Genomic DNA, 21,663 nt, shown 5'->3' with positions numbered 1-21,663 from the left:
TTACAACATATATTTTATGATTGTTATTTTCTATAATAATTTTCTATATTTTCATGGCATTTATACTTAATAAACAACTTTACAAGACTAGAAAATAAAAGTCAAAATATCTTGCTACAGTGCTGATCTTTCTAATCTAAATCTGTTTCTTGTGAGTCTCTAGCTTAGAGAGAATAAAATGTTTAGTTGCTTGAGTTCCCCCTTAAAGACCGAAGTCAGTTGAGAACAACCAGTCACATCTGAAGAAGCCGATCCCTAAAGGGCAACTAAGTTCACTAGTCTTCATGAACTAAATGCACTTCAGTCTTCCAGGTCTCTGAATAATTCAAATGATACAACGTTTAATCACGCTCCTCTCAGAGCTGCTGTATGAGCACGTGTGATGAGGTAAACTTAACTCAAAGGTCACAGGCTTCATCTGGATGTCTTAATGTGCATCTCGTGGTCTTCATCAATGAACAGGGGTCAGAACCAAGCGGTCGCTAATCAACCAGGTCAAGTGGTCGACTGCCCTCGAGCACCAGAGACTCAGGGTGTCTGAAGGATCCAGGATGTGGTTGTTTGATTAAAAATGTATTTGGTGATAATGTGTGCATCTCTACACAAAGTGTAATGATGGCGACCCCTAACATTACATCACATAATCTTGAGGCCCTGTTTTGAAGACAGGCCCAGAGTTCAATAGTTAAATTTTAGTTATTTTAATCAGATTACCACAGACAGATGATCATTTAGAAATATTTATGCAATGCACAGAATGGGAAAACGTGATTGAGGGCCAACAGCTAAGTTTTGCTTGAAGGCACTAAGGGTTTCTGGCCTCGGGTGAAACCTTGTTCACATTCATTTGCTGATAAAGACTGAAGAAACTTCAATGTGTCAGAGACCTGAAAACTCTGTCTCAAATCTAACCTTCTACTCTGTAACATTAAATATTGGTGACTGAGCATTACTTAAAAATGTAGGTCAGGATCTGCGTCTAAATTCAATGGGTCCTTTCTTGCCTCATGCTGCATCCTTTTACCAATTTTCATAAAAAATATATTCTGTAGTTTTTGCCGAATCCCGTTCACAATCAAACTAACCATCAGACCAGAGTGATAACATGTCCTCCTTGCCAGAGGTCTATATCATCTACGACCATTACAACAGTGTAAAAATACTCCATTACAGTGAAACTCCAACGTGTCAGGTACTCTGCAAATCCCAGAAAGCATTGGACTATTTACAAGAAAATGTATTCTTGTTTCCAGTGAACGGTCTGATGCAGAAAAACCTCATTATGTTGTGCCACAAGTTAAAGCAAGCAGAATAATTTGGACTTGCAGTCTGACCGAGGTCTGCAGGCCCCGACTCAGAGCGCATCTCAACTGAACTGCACCAAGATAAATGGTTGTAGTGCGGCGTCACCGAGTCCTCGGTCTGGCACCTACTCATTTTCACATCAACATCACTCCCCGCCAATGATTCAGCCGCATTACACGACCCTGTGTCATGGAGTCATTCTGAGTTTAGGAGAGACGTCTGCAGGGGTAAACACAGGGAGCTAATCCTCATCGTGTTTCCCGAGCTAAAATTAATCATCGGCAGGGTCTCCTCGCAGCTCTCAAGGTGGTGTCAGCCGTGTCACGTCAGATGAAGCCTCTTCCCTCTGATGTGCTGAGCGGAAAGAGCAGGCCGGCCAGGTTGGATTCTGCTGACTGGCTGCAAGCGCAGGTCAGCCGGGATGCAGTTCTCTAAGAGGCGAATACTGCACTCGCCCCAGGAGCATGTTTCCTGAGCGCATTGCCCGCATCACCTTCAGTTACAGACAACCACCCGCACAAGACTGTTTTGGTCCAGATGGAGAAGAATGCACCGTTTGTACTGGAGCCAAGCAAAACATTCTCATGTGATCTGCCCTAAATATCCAGTCTCATACACATGATCGCTAAGTCATCCACATGTCTGCGCCTGAGAGCCAGCGAGGATAAGTCCCAGCCGTGAATGCGACCAACAAAAGGCATTGTTTCCTCAAAAAGGCAACATGGCAGCTGCAGCACTGTGGACAACGGATAATACGACAGCGAGGGCCTTTGTGGTTTTGTGCTCGTGAGCAGTCCTGCTTTGTGGACAGGGTGTGAAGAGCAGGTTGCATAAGAAGATCTCCTCTGTAGTGGTGTAATTCAGAATTCATGCTCAATGCAGCCTCACTGTGTGTATTTCAAAGGAGTGGGTGAGCTTATAGGTTCCTTTACTCGAGGACCATAACCACAGGAAGATGCTGGCTCACTGGGATTATATATTGATGGAGGAATAAGGGAAGCGATGGAGGGAAAAAGCAACCGAGGCCCTTGTAGAGAAATAGGAAGTGTAGAAAATGAATGAAAACGGGAAGGAAACGTTTCAACTTACTTCCTCAATAAACAGATTTTTACAAAATCTCAGGAAATGCGGTTTTCACTTGCTGGCCGAGAGTTAGTGTAAGAGATCAATACCACTCCGATATCTGTGTGCTGACCACAGAGCAAGGAGCTTAATTTATTATGACATAAAGAGATGTAGCATACGATACAGTTAGCTCGGCTCTCTCCAGAGTTCCAGAAAAAGAGTAGCGACACAACTGAAACTCATTAATTCGCACAATGTGTCTTAATCCTGAATACAAAAGTGGAAAATTGTGGTTTTACTAGGAATGAGCTGAATTAATTCTATCAGTGTTAAAGATTTTAATTTAGACGTAGCAGCCATTTTGCTAATGGTTCGTTTACAATTCTGCAGCTTTTTTCACTAAGAGGGAGGTGGCGTCATATATATCAAATTTGTGATACCTTGGTCTTGGAATTAGAAATAGGAGGATGATATTTCTGTTGTCTGTAATCAGTCTAAACTACGTACGTGAATGAAGTTGTATCTTTATTTCCCAAACTATCAAACTCTTCTTTAAGCTTCTTTTTCTAGTTTCCTGAACCATATTTCTTCCTGTTATCTCTTGTGGAAAATATCATAAAATCTTTTGAATTTGTTTTTCTTGTGCTTGGAAAACAACCGTGATAAAGCTCCACACATTTCTGCGTGAAGTCCATTTGGGCCGGGTGACACGAGCAAGTTCCATTTTTAGATATCATGGGATTTTTGTGCCTTATGCTATGTTTCATAGAAATTCGTCCCCTCTTCACATTATTACACTGATGTCATTTACATTAAGTGGTCTGCTTAGCGAGGAGGCCGGGAATTCAGAAGGGATTAAATTCATTCATCCTCCAATCCACACGGATGAATGGACACACACCACCAAGATGCTCTCTTTCCGAGTGCAGCTCCTCGCTGATGAGTGCGGTGTGAAAGGCGGACGGGCGGCCACCCTGGAGCCAGGTTACCGATTTATGACTTGACGCGGTGCGACAGATTGACGGGGCGAGGTCGGCGGGAGCACTTGTTGAGCGGGAGAGCAGATCTCTCGCTTGGCCTCCAGGGGGCAGAGCGGCCCGTGTGGCCCCCAGGGCGACTTTGCCCCCTGTGCTCTGGGCTTAGCTGCTCGTTACATTAAAACAGGGGCTTCTGTGACAGAGTCAGCATTATGAAAGCTAAGAGGATTAGCTGATGGACATTTCTGGCGTTGCCGGTCAATTATCAAAATGAAAAGCAGTGACTGGGCAGGGCTGGCATGCTCTATGGCACAGAAGAGCTCCTCTCTCTCCCCTCCTCATCTCCACTCCAGCTCTGTGTCGCTCGCCCCGGCCTCAGTCTGTCACAGGTCACTGTGGTTCAGGGTGGAAAAAAATAAAAAATAAAGAAATAAAGGCATCACTGGTGTGTTTCTGAACATGAAAGTTTTTTTTTTTTTTTTTTGAGTGTCTGTCTGTGTGAGCGACGGATTAAAAAAGAGCATTTAAATTTTAATGTTTCTAAAGTGCAAGACTGTACGTTATGCAACTGTGTAAAAAACAGGCCTGCACGTCATCCGGCCATCCATCCGTGCTCAAGTCTCACTCCTCCAACCATGTGCATGATCACCCCCTCACACACACACACACACACAACACACACTTTCACAGCTCACTTTCACTGTCCTACTTGCGTGTGTTTATGTGTGTGTGTGTGTGTACCCCCTGCTGTGATTGCTTAACAGGCTATCAGTGTAGGAGGAGACTCCATCACCGAGCGTGTCGTCACAACTGTGGGCACGTGTGAGAGCTGGAGAGCTGGGGGGGGGAGGTGATGGAGAGGTGGTTTGTTTTGGTGTATCCAGATCTAACACAGGGATTCAAACACAACACTGCAAACGTAATCATCCGAGTCGAGGTGCCACCACGGCCACGCTCCCTCTTATCACCCAACTTTTCTAATGCTGCAGTTCCACCTCACCAGGGCCTTGCAGAGGTGAGGCCGTTTATCCATGTGTGCCGGAAAGAGATAAGAAAATAAAACTGCTGAACCATTTTTTTATTTCATTTATTTATTTTATTGCAATGTCACAAACGCTGCAGTTAGAAACATAAAGAGGATATGGTAATCCGAGCTCACAACACAGCAGGCTGAGCTACATTCAATCCCAGTTATCACTTCGGGGACAATGTCATCTCGGCCCCGTGTTGCAGATGGTGCAGCTGCACGGGCAGATTCCATGTGGTTTATTCAGAGGCCGCTGAGCTGGAGCTGCAAAATGTCTCCATCTGCTGTTAATGCAGGAACTAGTTGAGCTGGTATCAGTGCAGCTTGTGTGGTGATAGCACATCACACCTTGTGTAAACAGGGCTGGGTTGTATTACGTAATGTTTGGTGTTTGGGCGTCAAGATTATACTTTTTGATACTTTTGTTTTAGGAATATTCAATTTTTCCTCCCTTTTTTACATTAATCAATATATTACAAATGTATTTCACCAATTTTACACATGAAAATCAGTTTACTGGTCATGGGGAGGCCTGTTTTGACACTTTATTTTTTGTTACAGCATTTTTAGAGTGGAGTATTTTTATTTCTAGTCTTTAGTCTTTATTTGGCAGATTTAAAATCCTGTTAGATTAGATATGATATCTGTCCCATTCTCGTGAACACGATATCTCAGGAACGCCTTGAGGGGATTTCTTAAATTTCGTGCAAATGTTCATATGGAGGCACGGATGGACTGATTAGAATTTGGTGGTCAAAGGTCAAGATCCCTGTGACCTCATGATAACGTTTTTGCTTCATGGACAGTTTATCTTAAAAAACACCTTGAGAGAATCCAGGCACAAATGTTACTCCCAGATTAACTGATACGATGTTGGTGGTCAAAGGTCCAAGGTAAAGAAACACGAGATCTCAAGACAGACTTTAAGGAGTTTCTTCAAATTTTGATCAGTTGATTCAAAGATGAACTAAGGTCACGGTGACCTCTGCAAAAAAAATGTATATAGACTGAAATTGCACTGGTTTTGTTGCATCTTACATTTTGTGTTATTATTTGGGAGGTGTTTAAAAACCAGATGACACAACTGCAGTGTTCTATCCTGACAACATTTTTTTAATGTATGTGAGCACACGTCTCCTGTGACTCTGCAGGAGCTTTAGGAGTTTTAATATTATTACTCTGCCAGACAGAAATCCTGCAGTCTGAGCTGTGGAAGAATTGTCCAGAAAGGGAAAGTTGAACCTTAACGTAATGGAGGATGCTATCGAGCTGCGTTTTAGACAGTGTAGGATCCTCCTTTTTTCAGCCTGACCTATATAAGGGACAAAAAAACTCAGCATATCTCTGCTGCAGCATTTCTCTTTTTCATCCGTCTCCTGCAAGTTCTCTGACTTAATGGAAAACGATGATTAATAGCTGGTGTATCTCTAATGTTCTTTGAGAAAATAGCTGCAAACTTTGTCTAAAAAAACAAGTTTTATGATTAATCTGGAAATATAGTATCAAAGAATATGTTAACATTGTTAATCATCATAAATTCAGCCTTTATAATGTTCGGTTTCTGGTAACATGGCTGGAAATGTGTAAATGATTAGTTTTTAACAGAGGTCATAGTTAAAGGAAGGTATTGCACTGTATTACAGAATATGCAGAGGTGTTCATAATTTTTTGTTTTTCCTACTTACTTAAATGAGGCCTCTGAATACTATGCAATCTATCACAACACATGACTTCACTATGACCTAATTTCTTAACTACTGCTAATTGGTTAAAGCCACATTTTGAAGGCAAGTATTTAAACTTCAATACCCAAACCAAACAATGGACCCCTGAGACAAACCTTTCACAACGACGCACATTTGAAAAAGAAAAATCAAGACTGCTTTTAATGACAGAACATGAGTCGGCAGCCTTTCCTCGTTACTGTTGAACGTACATGAGATTCAGTCTGTGAACATACAGAGAAACAATCTGCCTCCAAATCTGTGCAGTAAACTAACAGCAAAAAAAAAAAAACATTACTAACCTGGAAAAAAAATATATAAAATGGAAAATGTACAAGAAGGTCTGCAGTAAAACAGCTGGAACCGCCCACGGGGGCAGAGGAAGCCGGAGTGTGGTACACTCTTGTCCTCTGGGTAGAGTTCTCATTAAGGATTGTCTCTGTATCGCCATGGAATAGTCTGCTGCTGCTGCTATACCACGGCGTACTGCTGATACAGCAGCTCCCGGATCTTGTAGTAGTCGTCACACAGGCAGCCTTCCAGCCCGATGCGTCCGGCCTCCGTCTGGACAAAGAGCACAAAGGTCATGACGGTCCTCAGAGAACATTCATTTACACTTTGCACAACATGGTTTCACCTTTAAAAGTGGCTGTAAAAGCCTTGTGCAGCACATGGCTGACCTCTAAAACTAAATATCAAGACATGTTCCCAATTCCTTCTTACTGACTTTAAAAAGAACTGCCTAACAAATCCAAAGCCATCCAGATTATACACACACACACACACACACACAGACACACAGACACACACACACACACACACACTCTTCTTTAACGACTTGGTTCTCTTTGATTTCACTTTCTGGGTTGCATCTATTTTTAGTTCTTGTCAATTATGCATTTTGTTGTTGGTATCCTGGCTCACTCCGTCTTCTCCTTTTACTTTCGTCATTACGTTCTGCCTGGGATTCGTTTGTGTGCATCTGGACTGAGGCAGTGTTTGTTTCTCTTTGTGTTTAATGTTCCATTTTATTTCATTGTGTAAGTAAATTGGAAATTTGGTAATTCTCTACTAATTATAGTTGCAAATCGTTTTTGTAAGACGTTTTGTGAATCATGGTGAATCAAGTTTTTATCTCAAACGAATTGAAGCTTGATTTTGGTTTGTTGTCTACATCAAAAACACATTCACATACATTCAATACAACGAACTGTATCTGCCTGAGTTTCTCTGCAATTGCTCTGGATGCACAATCCTCATCAAACAAAGGGAGACTGAATGTGTCACGTCGCTTTACAACAGTATTAGTAGGTCTTATGGGGACAACATTCAGCTGTGCGGTGCTACTTCTGATGGCTCACAGTCAACAGAAACTATAAATGCTCATGTCTAATAGAAATGTATTCATTCCGTCTGTTTGATGACATAAATGATTCCTCTCATTAGAGGTGCCTGAACTGACGAGACCTTTAAAAGACCTTGAAATTTACTGTCGAAACCTCTACAGATCTTATCCCAATACCAGCATCTGAACCGATCCAGCCGAAAATGTGAGGACTTGCATCCGAAAGTACACAAATCTATGAACGATACCAGATAAAAGTGCAATTTTCTTTTCCCGGAGATCGTGCACTGTAAGCAAGACTTAACTTTCAAGCTATTTAAAGGAAGTAATTGTGATATATTTCTAGATATATTTATTTGGGTTGTTTTTCAGTTTTGTAAAACTAGATAATAAAAGAAGTTCTATGACATTCATTCTCTGTATGTATTTGTTTTTCAAAGGGTTTCAACCCGAGCCAGGACTAACAACAACGATTAACAATTCCATACAGGGTTAGTAGCGTACTATTTTCTAAATGCACTGGTATCTGTGGCAGACGGATGGTGCGCTCAGGGAGCCAGGGAGAAGGACACTCACCCTGCGGACGGCCACCATGTTGTTGCACACCAGAACTCCTCCCACAAACTCGGCCTGGATGCCCTCTCTCAGCAGGACCTGCTTGAAGTCAGACAGGCGCGGCTCGTTGATGAACACCGACTGATGCCCAGCAATCTAGAGGGAGAACAGAGGAGTCAGACTCTTTCTTGGTTTTTTGTGAACTGCTTTCACAGGATCACGTTACAGTCGCTGTCAACGAGTTCGTCCTTTGATAAACTCTACTCTGTGACTCACTTTGTGGAAAATGAGCTGAGGAAAGTTTTCTTGAATGAAAGACAAAAGCAAAACTCTCTCTCTATTGTTTATACTCTAATTTAACAAACTTTATTAATAAACGTTCCTCTGACGTACGACGTACAAAAGAGCAGCCTGTTTGGCTCCAGCCTTCCAGTTTGGTTGGTAGAAAGTGACTCGAAATATGTCTTACTCTTTAGTTTAAGCAAACTTTTTTTTGTTTTGTTATCCCTGCTAATTGTCTCTTCTGCTACTACTTGTAATTTAATCCTGAGTTTATGGTGTGTTTGTACAACCACATAGTGCAATATCCTAAATTTCCCTTGGGGTCAATAAAGGAAGCGAGCATGTAAGTCAGTGAGTCATCTATCCATCCGTCACACAACTAGTGAGCCCATCCTGATCCAAAATGCAACTGTGCCATAAAATGTGATACGAAAACATGAAACTTTCATAGCGCAGATCCTGAGAATTGACAATATTTATAGATCAGATGCACGTTCACAGATCCTGAATTTTTCTATGAGGAAGCAGGAGTTGAGGCAATTTTGAGAAATTCTAACTGGGTAATTTTTTTACTGGAAATCAGCCACATAGCTACAAATGCTGACAGTGAAAAAGTCTGTTTGCGTTCCCTCACCTCGGGTGGAGGCAGCGGCTCTAACATGGGAATCACGTCACTCTCTTCAGACAGCTCCTTCTCGTCCTCTCCAAACAGGCTCTTGAGGGCTCGCTGTGCGGCCACCGCTGTGGCGTTGATGTCGATGCCGAGATCGGGGACGACGTCCATGGCCAGGTCGCCCTCCTCGACATCCTCCTTCACTCCCTCCTCGAGCATCACGCCGGTGTCCACCTTCACCACGCGCATGTCCAGCACGCCATCAATCCATGCCAGCTCCGTGTCCTTGGCTTTGCAGAACTGCAGAGAGCTCACCAAGGAGTCCTTCAACCGCACCTTTATCATGAGAAGACGAGATTGAATGAAGACACGGGCCTGTCATGGAAGGTTGCTTTTATCCTCTGACACAGTAATAGCTAAATAAATCAACCCTGCGGCAGTTTAACTTCTTGGCTCGACTGCCGAGGAAGTGAAAAATGCAAAAAAATGACCTGACAAAGACGGATCCATCAAATGTTACTATTTCACAGCATCAGAGTATTAATAACACTTTGTTTACTCGATCTAAATGAGGCAACTGAATTCACTCCAATAGAGCAGCATGGCCTGACTGAGGCGTACATACCTGGTAGATGTGTGTCTCACTGGTGGCGTCTATGGTCTCCTGCAGTTTGGGTGTGTAGACCTTGATGTCCTTGCTGAAAGCCTTGCAAGACTCAGCCAAGTCCAGACTGGCTTCTGGTGGCCCGTGAACGATGGCGAGCTGCCTGGGCTTCATCTGATTAATAATCTTCTTGATGGAGTCGCCGTCAGAGCGACCTTCGTAGTCTATGTATGTTATTCTCGCTCTGTAAATGAACAAAGACATGGTTTTTTAAATACTGCAGATTTGACACAAACTACACAAAAGATAACAGTGTCTACTGCAGAGTCATATGAGCCAGGAGTGAATGCTGATTGGATCCACCCCCATAGCAGAGAAGAGCCAGGTGTTGGTGGGTGTTAGTGGGTTTTATGACCAGTGGAAAAGGAGGCTTGAGCTTCACTTTCAAACATTTACACTAATTCACACCGGGCGGCCATCCAACAACTACAACACAATACTGTACTGTTGGCCACCGACCAGCTGTAAGGGCAGAAGATTCAACTACACAGTATTATGTGAATTAAAAACCTACACAGACCCTGATCTCATTAATATGATTCCCAGCGGTCAACAGCTTTGGATGGACACTCACTTAATTTCGAGGTTTTCTACACTGGAGATGCATTTGGTGGGAACGACAGAGAGATCCTGGTCCATAGGTTCATCACCGTTGGTCATGCCAGATTCAAGTTTGTTTTTCTCCTCCTCTGTGGCTTGCAGTTCGGGAACCAGAAACTCCTCTAGCCTGTGAAAAACGCAGAATTAGTTTACTGTTAACAACAGGTTTGGACAATCTCATGTGTAAATGCGTCAGTGTTGTAGTACCTGATGATTTCCCCATACTCGTCCCATTTGATCCTTTCCTCGTGCGTGGGGAACATTGGATACGATTTTTTGGCTTGTTTGAAGAAACTGCCTTTGCGGCTCCCCTCGCTCTTCATCATCAAGTCATGGTGTTTGTTTTTTACTACTGCAGGCTGGTCCAGATCATCGTCCAAGTCACTCTCATCGCTGGAGTCCACGTCCACCCTGCAGGAGCATCAAAAAACACATTAAAACGAGTACATATGAGTTACATCTTTCCAAGGGCAGAGAAACGTTTTTTAGACTTTAGTTTTTATAAACGTTGTCTTCATTATGTCATGACTCATCCTCCATTTACAGATTTGCATTTAAACAGCCCGTTTTAGACTTGGACTCTAGACCACCATTAGCATTTCTGATGGCTTTTTACATAATGAGCTGTTTTAGTTTTCATCAGACTGTAAAATTACGTGAAATAAGGGTTTTGTGACACCAACCAGCAAAACACATCATCGAGAAAACAATTAACCCATAAACCACCAAAATGAATGTAGCGTCTCTGTACTGGGACTTACTCTTTTGCTTGTTCAAGTTTTTTAGCTGCTTCTTTCTTTTGTTTGTCCTTTTCCAGGAATTCTTCCAGCTCCTTGCCTTCGAGCTTCACTCTTTTCCTCACCTGTCATAATGAAGAGCAAAGAATGACATATTTTGTTGTTTCTTTAGCTGGGGCTGAATGTGAGGAGTAAATCAGCATCATGACCACTGGTCTCACCTCCAGATCCAGCATCTTCTCTCCAGGGTTGTCGATGAGGTAACGGGCCAGGGTTCCAGGTGTAGTGCGGTAGGTCAGGATGATGGAGTTTTTGGCATCTTGGCACCACTGGATGAAGAGCTCTCGAGAAAAGCCTGACTCGAGGTCTGGCTGGCTGCAGAGCACCACCTTGGGGCTGGGCACCCGGGCCAGGTCTGCCAGACTGTGGCACAAGGTCAGGTGACGAAACTGGAAGGGGTTGTTTCTCTTGTCCTCAAAACACCTCATGAGTTTGTCACTCATCCACTCCACCTACGAACAAGCAGTAGATTATGAGAATGTTATCATTAGCTGCTGGTATCTGCACCAAGACAGCTTCTAACAATATACTCTCCATTGGGGTCAGTGAATGTTACCTGGGACTTGGAAAACTCCACCACGTTATAGCTGACATTGTTTAGCAGAGCGAGTGGGTAAACCCCCAGCCCAGCATCCTTTGTCCTCCAGATCTGGTCCAGGAGCTGAGCCAACTCCAACACGCGCCCTGCTGTATCCACAGCAATCAGGACATTACCGTCACCTCGGAGGGTCTCCATCACATTAGCTTTGAGGAAAAAACACATAAGAACATGTTTAAAAATAAGAACCCGCATTATTCACCTATTTCTTCAAAAATAAAAGAATGGCAGAGAAAAATGTAAGGGTAATCTAAGGTAAAATATGATGCAGTTTCATTCCTGTCTAACAGAGCTGCAAACAAACATCACGTTATTTACTGCACATTTATAAACAAAACTGTCTAAAAGGACAGAAATATGAGACTTTCAATGACAATATTCTTTCTGAAACAATAGGGTTCATTCGTATGACGACTGGAATGGGTTATAAAATGATGAGTAACGAAATAAATGAATACACAACCATAATGGACAACTATTATAGTCTTCAGGAATATACTTACTAAGGAGCTGCTCATCTCTTTGTTTACGACGTGGCTGCACATATGTGGCATTGAAGGAGTCTGTAATAAGTAAGGAAGGACGACTGATGCTCTCCAGTGTGCAGCCATTCAGGTGGCTAGAAACAGAAAACAGGAAATTAATTAACAGCCCAAAAAAGAATCCCTGTTTACATGTTTATCTTGTGTCTGTGCTTACATCTCTCTCTTGTGGTTGAAGTCCACGGCGTAAATAATCTCCTCCTCCTCGTCTTTCACAATTTTCCAAATGGTGCCTCCTATCATGTGACCGGCCGAAAGCGGCGTGATGGAGAGACCATGTCCTTTGCCTGTCAAGTAAAAAAGAAAGATGTCAGATAATTTGCTGGTTGTGATACATAACCCCAGGCGACTTCTGGCCTATACAGATCTGCAGCTGTCTCACCTTTCAGGTGGACAATCTGAGAGTATTTCAGCTGCTGAATTTTATCAAAAGCACAGTCCACATCGTCGAGAGTGAAGAGCTTGAAATCTTCACTGTTGTTTCGAGACTAAAGAGAGTGAGAAATTATTAAGAACACAATTGTAGCAATGCAACTGAGATCTACATGCACGGCATTTTTGACTACTTCTCCTTACCTGATAAAGATCATACATGAACATCTGACCCATCTTATAAACAGGAATTGTGGCATAAATTGTACAGTTTAGACCCAGTTTGCCCACAGCGTAGGGCAGGGCTCCCAGGTGTAAGGGGTCAGGGTGGGAGAGGAGCACAGCATCGACCTGATGAACATATCTGAGGAGGAGAAAGGATATTTACACTTATTTATTTTGCAGATGATTTTGCCGAGACCGCACGTAAAAATATAAACACGTCGTACTATCCAAACTGCAGTGGATCAAGGAGAAGTCTTTGCATATATGTATATGACATTTAAGTGTCAACAGTGCACGACAAGAGATACAGAAGGATCAAGAGATAGAAAGAGAGAGGATGAAAGGGATTCTACTGACTGAGTCAAGACACATTTTCAAGTCACCAACAATCAAGTGCTCATTTGAACACTGAAACTGGTTTTATGATAAGGTAATATGCACATGTATCGTTCCCCCTAAGAGGAAATGCACTTTTACTTGCTGTAATAGTTATTTCTGTATGAACTGGTTATTAAACAATCCACTTGATTTGATTAATTTACACTGCTGAGGCCTATTGTTAACATAAAATAAAACTCTGCAGAGGTTTTACTTAGATTAAGAAAACGAGGAGACCAGACAGGACTAGTGTGTCATATATTGTTATTATATCATCCCACTTGGTTCAATCCAATGACAGAATGGAGCATCCTAGTCACCGTTTCATAGCATCGATGATGTCCATGGAGAAGTTCTCATCCCAGCCACAGTCCAGGAGGAAGCGGAACTCATCCACCTGCAGCAGGTAACAGAGGGCGGACTCCTCCTGGACCCCCGACACGGCGGTCAGCTTGATGATGGACGTCATTCTTCTTCAGATGTCCTGCTGAAAGTTCAGTGGAGCAACAGGCGGATGAGACCGAGATGAAACACAAATCACCACATGGAACTAAACAGGAACATCTCGGGTTGAATGCTGTGCTTCTTCACTCAATTAGCAACAAACCTCCCCCTCGGATCATTCAATTAAAACAATGGAGCTGCTTTCAAGTGGAACTTAAATCATATACCAACAGGTTTCAGAGGATTAAATGAATTAATTAGAATTTAATTTGGATGCTAGTAGCCGTTAGCCCACACACAATCAACAATGGTGCGACTTTAGCATGCTAGCTACATGCTAGCGTGGGGATATAAGTGACTTAAATAGCAAAAGGAACGTGCAACACACCATTCAATGTGAAACGGTACTAATTCTCTGTCGGTGGAATAGAAAAACAATAAAGTGGCGTCTCTGTTATTCCGACTTTAAGACATTTTTGACTCGCGGCTTCAGGAAACACTCTCCACTCGCCGACATGTTGCCGCTGCGTCAGTGTCAAAGGGTAAAAGGGCGTACCACATGTAGAGATGCGACTAACACCGGTTTAACAACAAAGCACTATATTCTCCTTATTTAATCACGCAAACATGAATTAAAAAACACCTAATAGATAATTTATTGAGTTATTTTCATGTGATGCTAAAAATACATTGCGGTAGTAATTGTGTCTGCAGTGTCTTTCCTGATTAAGCCCCCACGACTTGGTTGCGCAGTTGGTACAGTCCAGTGTCCTCTGTTGATAGAAGAGCTAAAGGCCGCAGCTCGGTGTGAGAACAAGGTAAAGTTCAACCATTTAAAACCCGTTTAAACTTCATTAGTGTTTGATTACTTGTGCTTTAACGTGTTTACTGTACTAAAGGCGAACTAGCTATTCTAAATGAGACACGGTTCTAAACGTAAAGCAGACATTTAAAGCCGGATGCTACATGGCTGTCCAGCTAGCTAGCCAGGCTAGTGGGGGGTGGTGACAGTCTGTTAGCGGTTAGCATGTGTTTTTAAAAGTGAGCAAGAGTTTAACTTCACTTTGTGCAAATGGCGAAACGACCCCAGTAAATATGTGTTGAGGCAGAAGCAGAATTTACTGTGTTTTCATTTAAGAAGCTGCAAGTTGAGGCGATGTTGAATAGTATCAGTGAAGTGTTTGTTATTCTGTTCACAGCATTCAGACCAGTGATTTTAGGCTTAAGTTAAAAACCTGTCATTTTATTATGTAATAATACATTAATTACATAAATCTAGCATGATGCCACCTTTTCTTTTTGCTAAGGAATATCTCCACTGTCTCTGGGTAGTACTGGGTAGTAAAGCAATATCCAACTATCACAATATAATTGATCAAAATATATAAAGTGAATAAATATTTTAAAACCACATCCTTCACCCAGGAGTTAAATCCAGTCTTTAAACTCAAAAGAAATAATGTTGCATTTATTATGATTACATTTGATCATATCTCCAGATCAAATCCCTTTTTAAAATAAATGTGTTTTCATTTAGGTGCTGACAGAACAACCGAGTAAATATGGTTTAGAGATTTCAGCAAATGTAGGGTAAAAAAATGTGTCCTGGTCTCGTGAGTGTGTTCAGTTTCCTCAACATTTAGTTTTTAGGGGCTGTGATAATCAAAATCACAGTGTAAGGCCGTTATATTATTATATTGTATCTGTTGAAGTCCTGTTTTCACATCAAACTAATGAATCCATCAGTTATAAGTGTGGGAATGGATATGTGACAGCTTTAATCACTCTACATTTGTGCTAATATAAACATGTTTGATCAGAGAGTAAAACTAATGTTGTATTTTGGCTGTTTTTATTATTTCAGTAGGAACCATGGTCAACTTTGTTGGACTAGCGCGTGAACACTGGGTGAACATGTTGGTGCCCATGGGTTTTGTGATCGGGTGGTACCTCGACAGACAACAGGACCAGAAGTTGACAGCATTCAGGAACAAAAGTCTTTTGTTCAGCAGGTAAGAAACAGCTATTACCTACCTGCATGTTTAATCAAAACAGGCCAGTGTATTAAATATCAGTTATGATTCCTGCTGCTCTGTACTAACTTTGTACCTTTTATATGTATTAAGTTATATAGTTAGAATATATGCAGTTGCACATGCATCAGCTTCTCAATATACAGTCACTCCCCAACCAAATATTTTAGGTTTTCATGAGATGATACAATTTCAGTCTTATCAAAACACTGATTGCAGCCTGTAGCTGTGATGAAGAATTAAAAAAAAACTGTAGAAATGATTTATTTGTAAATGTGAAACAGTTCAAATACGGATCCTACATTTTCACAGCAGCCTCAGTGTGTTGAAGTGAAAGCAGAAGATTTATTCTGTAATGCACTGCTTTAAAAAGGTCATCTAATGCCAGCAGTGGTCGAGGCACAAACGTTACGTAACTGTCTAATTTGTCCTCTCCATAGGGAGCTGAAGCCTGGTGAGGAGGTGACCTGGAAGTAGACGACTCCCGTGTCCTGTGGTGTGAATGAATGATGGGTGTCCCTCGAAACAGATTATTTAAGAAGACTCCTACACTTTTGCTTTTGAGTTGTATCAACCAGTAATAAACATGCCCCTTTCTCATCCAACTCAGTTTCATTTTCTTTTTAATGACGTTCTTTCATAAATGGCTTGTTCGGCACAATCATTCCAGCACAGCTAATGAATATATTTGGGACAAGAAGTGGTTTGAATCAAAGACTGTATTTTGTACAAAGGCAGTTTTAATCGACTCATAGTCGGCATGATTAAAGAATCTTAGGCCATTACAGAGGTTCTTCAGTGTGGATGATCCCCTTCTCAAATAGCAGCTCGGCCAAGGCAACCTGGACAAAAAGGGAAAATATAACTGGTCAAAGACAAGCTCAGATATTTATTATCTAGAATTGATATCTTTGCCAAGATGGGATGTTTTTTAGTCTTTAATGCATACATTTCCTAAAGCAAACCCCGTAAAACAACTGTACTCAGAAAAACTATTGTATAATGCAGATCATATGTAAAAGTAAACCTTGTCCTCTGCAGCATCGCATGGGAAGCTTCCTACTTCCACAAACTCAGGATAAGAATGGATTAGAAACTCAACGGCGTCCGTGTGCTGCAAGAAAAACAATTATTAGTTATTGACACCGTCAGCAGAACGCGTTGTTCTACACATGAGATTTGCACAGATCTTTCAGTGTCTACCTCCGTTTGGATTTCAAAACTCTTGGGCTCCTCTTTGTGGTAAACTCTGGAGTTGTCTGTGGTGTAGTAAAGATGAACGGCTTCTCCATCACTGCATAACCTGGCAAGAGAGAAAGCTTGAGCTACCTACTTGAATAAATACATTTTTAACATTGTTATTTCTGCTAAGCCGATCATTGGAGCAGGTAAGACACAAAACCCATTATTGTCTGATGCGTATGCACCGATAAATGAATTTGAACAGTTCTATTACCTGGCACATTCGGCGCGGAGGACTCGGACTCGGGTCTGCATATTGATGCGTCCACCCACATTCACAACTTGCCCACATTCCCACTTAACAGAGGCCCCTTGAACACTGGTGACCAGTTCCTCTGTAGAAGATTCAGAGAATAGATTGATCAGTATTTATTAGTCACAAGTCGAACAACCTTCTAATCTCCAGGTGGACTAAAAAGAAATAAAACTTGCTGCAACTCCTAATAAAGATGATAAAAGAAAATATTAAATGCAAACAACGTCCATTGAAACCAACCAAAAAAATCAGGCATTAAATGTCTGTCCAATAAAAATGTGTTTCCATACCTGGAGTCAGCATGGGAGGGAGGCAGTCATGGAGGAAGTCTCTGGCTTTCTGATCCACGGCGGCGTCGACCGGGGCGAAATTTTTAAGCCTCTTTATCAGATTCTCGATCCGGGAGAAGAATTTTATCCTGCGTGGGTCTTCCTACACGGGAAGGACTGGAGTTAGTAAATGGTGAAAGGACAAAGGAGTGTCGCAGTGGCTGAAAAAGAACGGCCTCACTACCTTGTCAGAATTCTGTACTCCCATGTACGAAAGGTAGTCCAGAGGTAAACCCTGTCTGAAGTCCACATCCTCCTCCATCGCTATTTCCAGTGCAGCTGGAACAACCTGGAAAGAGCAGTTGGTGAATTTACAGAAATATTCAAGATCTGTACCCACTCCTAGCAGAGCCTCTGGCTGAGAACGGAATACAGCCCTCGTCTTCATCAGTGTGTATTAACCTTCTGCAGCAGATCGCCCCAGCTGTTCTTCTGGTAAGAGGAGATGGTGATGTGCAGGGAGTGAGCGTCCGGCAGGCAGTCGCCCTGGTGGATGAATCCCCTGGGAAAGTAGAGGAGATCTCCGGCTTCCAGCACAACCTCCAGGATCGGCCGCCCGATGTTTCTCTGATCGAAGTTCTCTGGAGAGGGAACACAAAGAAGTCGGCTCTGAGAAACGTCGGTTTATCAGCCGAAATTAGAAAAGTACTACATCACAAAGTGTAAAAAACCTGTTAAATATTTTACTCACTGCTTGAAAGCACAGGCAGCACCTCGTCGTCTGTCCTAAAAAAGTAAGAGGAACAACTCAGAGTGGGTTCCTTCATATCTGTGTTGAGTTTAACTTTGTCGCTGTATCTTACCTTGGCTTGTACACTCTCCAATGTTTCTTCCCTTCCAGCTGAACCACAAACGCCTCAATGTCGTCATAATGTGGAGCAAAGCCTTGTGTTCCAGGTGGTGTCAGGTATCTGGTGAAGGAAAACACAGACATTTAATACCAAAACAAAAACTACAATGACACAAGGTTGTCATCCCTCGACAGTCCCTTGAAATTCAATCAAGCTGCAACAAATGTCAAACACTCATAGATATCACTTCCTCAAATATGTCAGTTTAGTAACATAACCTTTGTTTGGAGGTCAAAACTGAAACACTAGATCTAAATATCTCCATTGACGGGTATTTGTCTCTGCTTCTTACACGTTGGCTCCTGCCATGCTGCCGAACTGCTCCTGAAGGATGGACAGCACGTTCCACACGGTGGAGGAGAAAGACTGAGGATTCAGCAATCGGAGGGAGCAGCCACTCTGGAAAAAAAGAAAATTGAGATACAGTAAGTAAGTATGATGATTGCTAATCTGCTGTGAGAGCGCTGTGCAGATGGTGCACTGATTTGGTTAAAGCGCAAAACTGTTTCTGACTATCAGCACAGAAAATGTGTTCCTGAGTAGATAAACATGCATTTAACTGCTGCTGCACCTGATTTTGCAGCCAAGGGCCCAGTTATTAGGAACATAATCAGAACCATAAAAATGCGTAATTACTATAATATTGCATTAGAAATAACCACATTCTGTATACATACAAATCGACTGCCTGCATCACAGCATCCTCTTTACCTCATAGAAGTTCCACACAGTGAACGGCAGAGCTCGCCCTGGAGGATTGTGCGTCTCCCTCTTGCCGTTGGTGTAGCTCGTGACGTCCAGGTTCACGCCGTACTGAACAACCTCCTTAAATTGAAAAAAAACATGTGATTTTTGTCTTTATATCAACTAAACAATTAGATGAAACTTTAGCAAACTTCCCTTGAGAATTATTAGTCAATGCAATTAAAGATTCAAGAAGCAATATTCGTGATAAATGTGGCCATTCATAAAAATCAAGATGTGTCCCGACCTGATCAAGTCCAAGTGAAAATTCTTGTTTTACGTACGTACATGTTTTTTACATTTCCAGGTTGTGCCAATAAATTTCTCTCTGGGATTACAAGACATCCCCTTATTTACAATAATTACATCTTCTTACAGAATTATACATACAAAACATGGAACGTAGACAAAATAAAAAGAATACACACACACTAAAGCAAAGAAAGAAGGTTTTGAGACTGAACTGTGTACTTCCATCAACGAAAACTAGATATCTTTCACTGACTGCATATAAACTAAAATACTGTATAAATATATATATAGAAAGTCTATGATAAATGCAGTATGATGCAAAGTGATGTGTTATATTTGCATTATATTCCAGATTCTTACCTCTCTTAATATACGATCGAACTCTGCTGTGGAGAACAGCCCCTTGTAGTAATGTGGATTCTTTCGTTGAACCAGAATGGGCTTCTTTTCCCATGTGTCCCTTATGGAGGAAAAAATATTTATAGGTTGAGAAAATGTCACTTCTTTTACTTCCTTTGTCAATCATCATTTTGAAGATTTGTAAACACATCTCTTGTGGTTGTAGTTCTCTATATTTCGAATGATCCTAGAAACGGAGAAAGGAAGACACACATCAGTACCTGAAGAAAGCTTTGACAGGAACAGGGTGAATGAGCCACCTGAACAGTTGGCTCGCTCTCTCCCTGCTGTTGTTGACTCTCGCCAGCTCGGCCAGCAGAGTATCAACCATCTCACTGCCAGCCTCGCCATCACCATTCACACACTCCTCCTCTTCCGCCTCCTCTTCCTCCTCCTGCTGCTGTTGCTGCTGCTTCTGAAACATAAAGACTCTGATCAGGTTGAGAAGAAGAAGATGTGTTCATCAACAAGGCATCTATCTCGTCTTACCTCTGCGCTTCCCTTCGGTCTCTCCCCTCTCGGTGCAGACTTCTGCAGCTTCTTTCTAATCTTCTTTTTCCTTTCAGACTTCAGTTGAGCTTTAAGTGCGTTGGCCTTATTAACTGCGACTCCATTTTCCTTTCTCTTTCTCTTCTTGGTGACCACCTAGAAAAAAATGCAAGGAAACATAATGTCAAACAGCTAGGACACAAACGCTAGATGATCTAGTTTCAGTTCTGTTCCCTCTGCAAAAATTGCATTTACTGTATATAATCTAATATAATCTCCCGTTTATATCTTTACATAGTCTGATAAAAATGTGTTGAAACACTGAGGATCAGTTATGTTTTATACCTCCTTTTCTCTGTAGTAGCATTATATTCTGATATTATTTCATTGCCCAGCCCGATATCACACTTAATACCTTTTTACATTATGAATATGTCCATCCCATGTTAGCTTTGTATCAAACCACACAAAAAAAATCTACTTGTTCTATTCTTTGTCCAGACTTTTTTATCTATGCATCATCTTTCTCGTAAGCATGTTCTGGTTTGCTCTATTGAAAACTTGAATGACTTAGAATGGGACCATTTCTCAACCACATTAACTACCTCTTGTATTTTTTTTTTTTAACAAATTATGATGATACCTACAGTTTTCCCCCTTTTTTCCACAAAAAAACCCCATAATATATCATAATAGGGACAAAATTCTGGGCTAATGACACTACCCTGTGGAGTTCCACAGTCAACCTGATGAGGCTGTACTTGTTATAACTTGGATATATGTATAAAATAAAAATCTATTAATCCTATAATGTGTTCTTCTGACTATTCTTATCATATTAGATCAGGTCATTAGGTGTTTGGAGTGGGATCAGGAACATGAGAGGAAGCAGGAGGGAAAGGAAAGATGAGGGAGGAAGAAGCAGTATCTGATGTGGTAGTAGCAGCAGTAGCATGGTGGTGGTAATAGTGGTAGCAGTAGCAGTATTAGTATTTGATGAAGAAAAAGCAGAGGTGTCATGTTTATGGGTTCCTACCTGAGGGGGGGTCTTCTTCAAAGGTGGAGATTCGTCTGTTGGCAACGTTTGATACAAAGCAAAAGCAGACATGTGTTTTCTCTCCATGATCCAGGAGGTTCACGTCATCACCCTGCGACTGCAGCAAATGCAGCCTTCTTCTTCTTTACATTTAGCGGAACACTGGGCTCACTACCGCCGCCTGTAGAGTCACAGTGGACATCACAGCCCAGTCTGAGGTGGATGGATTTTCTGCAACACTCAAAAAACCTAATATACATTTTACATGCATTTTAAATTTGCTGCATGGATACAAAATAATTTCTTAGGATAATTCCCTTCTACTGTTTTCCACATTTCCTTTAATTCTATTTAATTTATTTACTCAATTATTGACTTACTTATTTGTTTCTCACTTTAATACCTGGTATTTTATATCTCTTTGTTTAATTTTGTCTTTACCCCTTTCCCATCTATTTTAGCATTTAATATTCAACTTTATTCTTTTCACATCTCTTTTAGCATTTTATAATTTTGTCC

At 41.7% G+C, this 21,663-nt stretch overlaps 3 protein-coding genes across 5 annotated transcripts; 1 reads left to right on the top strand and 2 right to left on the bottom strand.

The window, feature by feature from the left end:
- Positions 1-6,232: 6,232 nt before the first annotated feature.
- On the bottom strand, positions 6,233-14,060 carry cpsf2 (cleavage and polyadenylation specific factor 2). 2 transcript variants are annotated; one of them, XM_035144138.2, is made up of 15 exons: positions 13,902-14,060; positions 13,390-13,556; positions 12,671-12,830; positions 12,477-12,582; positions 12,252-12,381; positions 12,056-12,171; positions 11,511-11,698; positions 11,116-11,406; positions 10,919-11,019; positions 10,365-10,568; positions 10,132-10,284; positions 9,519-9,741; positions 8,915-9,229; positions 8,020-8,154; positions 6,233-6,662 (listed from the first exon to the last, which is right to left on the bottom strand). In XM_035144138.2, the coding sequence occupies exons 2-15, from the start codon at positions 13,536-13,538 to the stop codon at positions 6,570-6,572; spliced, it is 2,364 nt and encodes a 787-aa protein (XP_035000029.1). In that variant the 5' UTR covers positions 13,539-13,556; positions 13,902-14,060; the 3' UTR covers positions 6,233-6,569. The 2 variants fall into 2 exon arrangements, with proteins under 2 accessions (XP_035000029.1, XP_035000030.1); XM_035144139.2 differs by having other exon boundaries at positions 13,390-13,553.
- A 124-nt stretch (positions 14,061-14,184) lies between these two features.
- LOC118099489 (NADH dehydrogenase [ubiquinone] 1 beta subcomplex subunit 1-like) lies at positions 14,185-16,151 on the top strand. 2 transcript variants are annotated; one of them, XM_035144142.2, is made up of 3 exons: positions 14,185-14,331; positions 15,381-15,525; positions 15,987-16,151. In XM_035144142.2, the coding sequence occupies exons 2-3, from the start codon at positions 15,386-15,388 to the stop codon at positions 16,021-16,023; spliced, it is 177 nt and encodes a 58-aa protein (XP_035000033.1). In that variant the 5' UTR covers positions 14,185-14,331; positions 15,381-15,385; the 3' UTR covers positions 16,024-16,151. The 2 variants fall into 2 exon arrangements, with proteins under 2 accessions (XP_035000033.1, XP_035000034.1); XM_035144143.2 differs by having other exon boundaries at positions 14,224-14,331; positions 15,378-15,525.
- Positions 16,152-16,247: 96 nt separating this feature from the next.
- riox1 (ribosomal oxygenase 1) lies at positions 16,248-21,273 on the bottom strand. Its single transcript, XM_035144140.2, has 15 exons — positions 21,145-21,273; positions 20,109-20,264; positions 19,841-20,034; positions 19,581-19,680; positions 18,936-19,049; positions 18,517-18,623; positions 18,177-18,284; positions 18,065-18,099; positions 17,776-17,954; positions 17,558-17,662; positions 17,335-17,476; positions 17,003-17,123; positions 16,750-16,849; positions 16,574-16,660; positions 16,248-16,388 (listed from the first exon to the last, which is right to left on the bottom strand). Exons 1-15 carry the CDS (start codon positions 21,229-21,231, stop codon positions 16,329-16,331), a joined length of 1,695 nt encoding a protein of 564 aa, XP_035000031.1. The 5' UTR covers positions 21,232-21,273; the 3' UTR covers positions 16,248-16,328.
- Positions 21,274-21,663: the final 390 nt, after the last annotated feature.

Source organism: Hippoglossus stenolepis, chromosome 20, assembly GCF_022539355.2.
Source record: "Hippoglossus stenolepis isolate QCI-W04-F060 chromosome 20, HSTE1.2, whole genome shotgun sequence".
In the NCBI taxonomy this organism is placed as follows: domain Eukaryota; kingdom Metazoa; phylum Chordata; class Actinopteri; order Pleuronectiformes; family Pleuronectidae; genus Hippoglossus; species Hippoglossus stenolepis.
This window is presented reverse-complemented; position numbering and strand designations above follow the sequence as displayed.

Coding starts and splice junctions, on each gene's coding strand:
- cpsf2 (XM_035144138.2), bottom strand. CDS start 13,538: ATGACGTCCATCATCAAGCTGACCGCCGTGTCGGGGGTCCAGGAGGAG. Junction 12,583..12,670: donor TCATGTATGATCTTTATCAG/GTAAGGAGAAGT, acceptor CACTCTCTTTAG/TCTCGAAACAACAGTGAAGA. Junction 10,569..10,918: donor AAACTTGAACAAGCAAAAGA/GTAAGTCCCAGT, acceptor ATGCTCCTGCAG/GGTGGACGTGGACTCCAGCG.
- LOC118099489 (XM_035144142.2), top strand. CDS start 15,386: ATGGTCAACTTTGTTGGACTAGCGCGTGAACACTGGGTGAACATGTTG. Junction 15,526..15,986: donor AAAAGTCTTTTGTTCAGCAG/GTAAGAAACAGC, acceptor TCCTCTCCATAG/GGAGCTGAAGCCTGGTGAGG.
- riox1 (XM_035144140.2), bottom strand. CDS start 21,231: ATGGAGAGAAAACACATGTCTGCTTTTGCTTTGTATCAAACGTTGCCA. Junction 19,681..19,840: donor CCTGTCAAAGCTTTCTTCAG/GTACTGATGTGT, acceptor TTCCTCCATAAG/GGACACATGGGAAAAGAAGC. Junction 18,100..18,176: donor TGGAGAGTGTACAAGCCAAG/GTAAGATACAGC, acceptor TTACTTTTTTAG/GACAGACGACGAGGTGCTGC.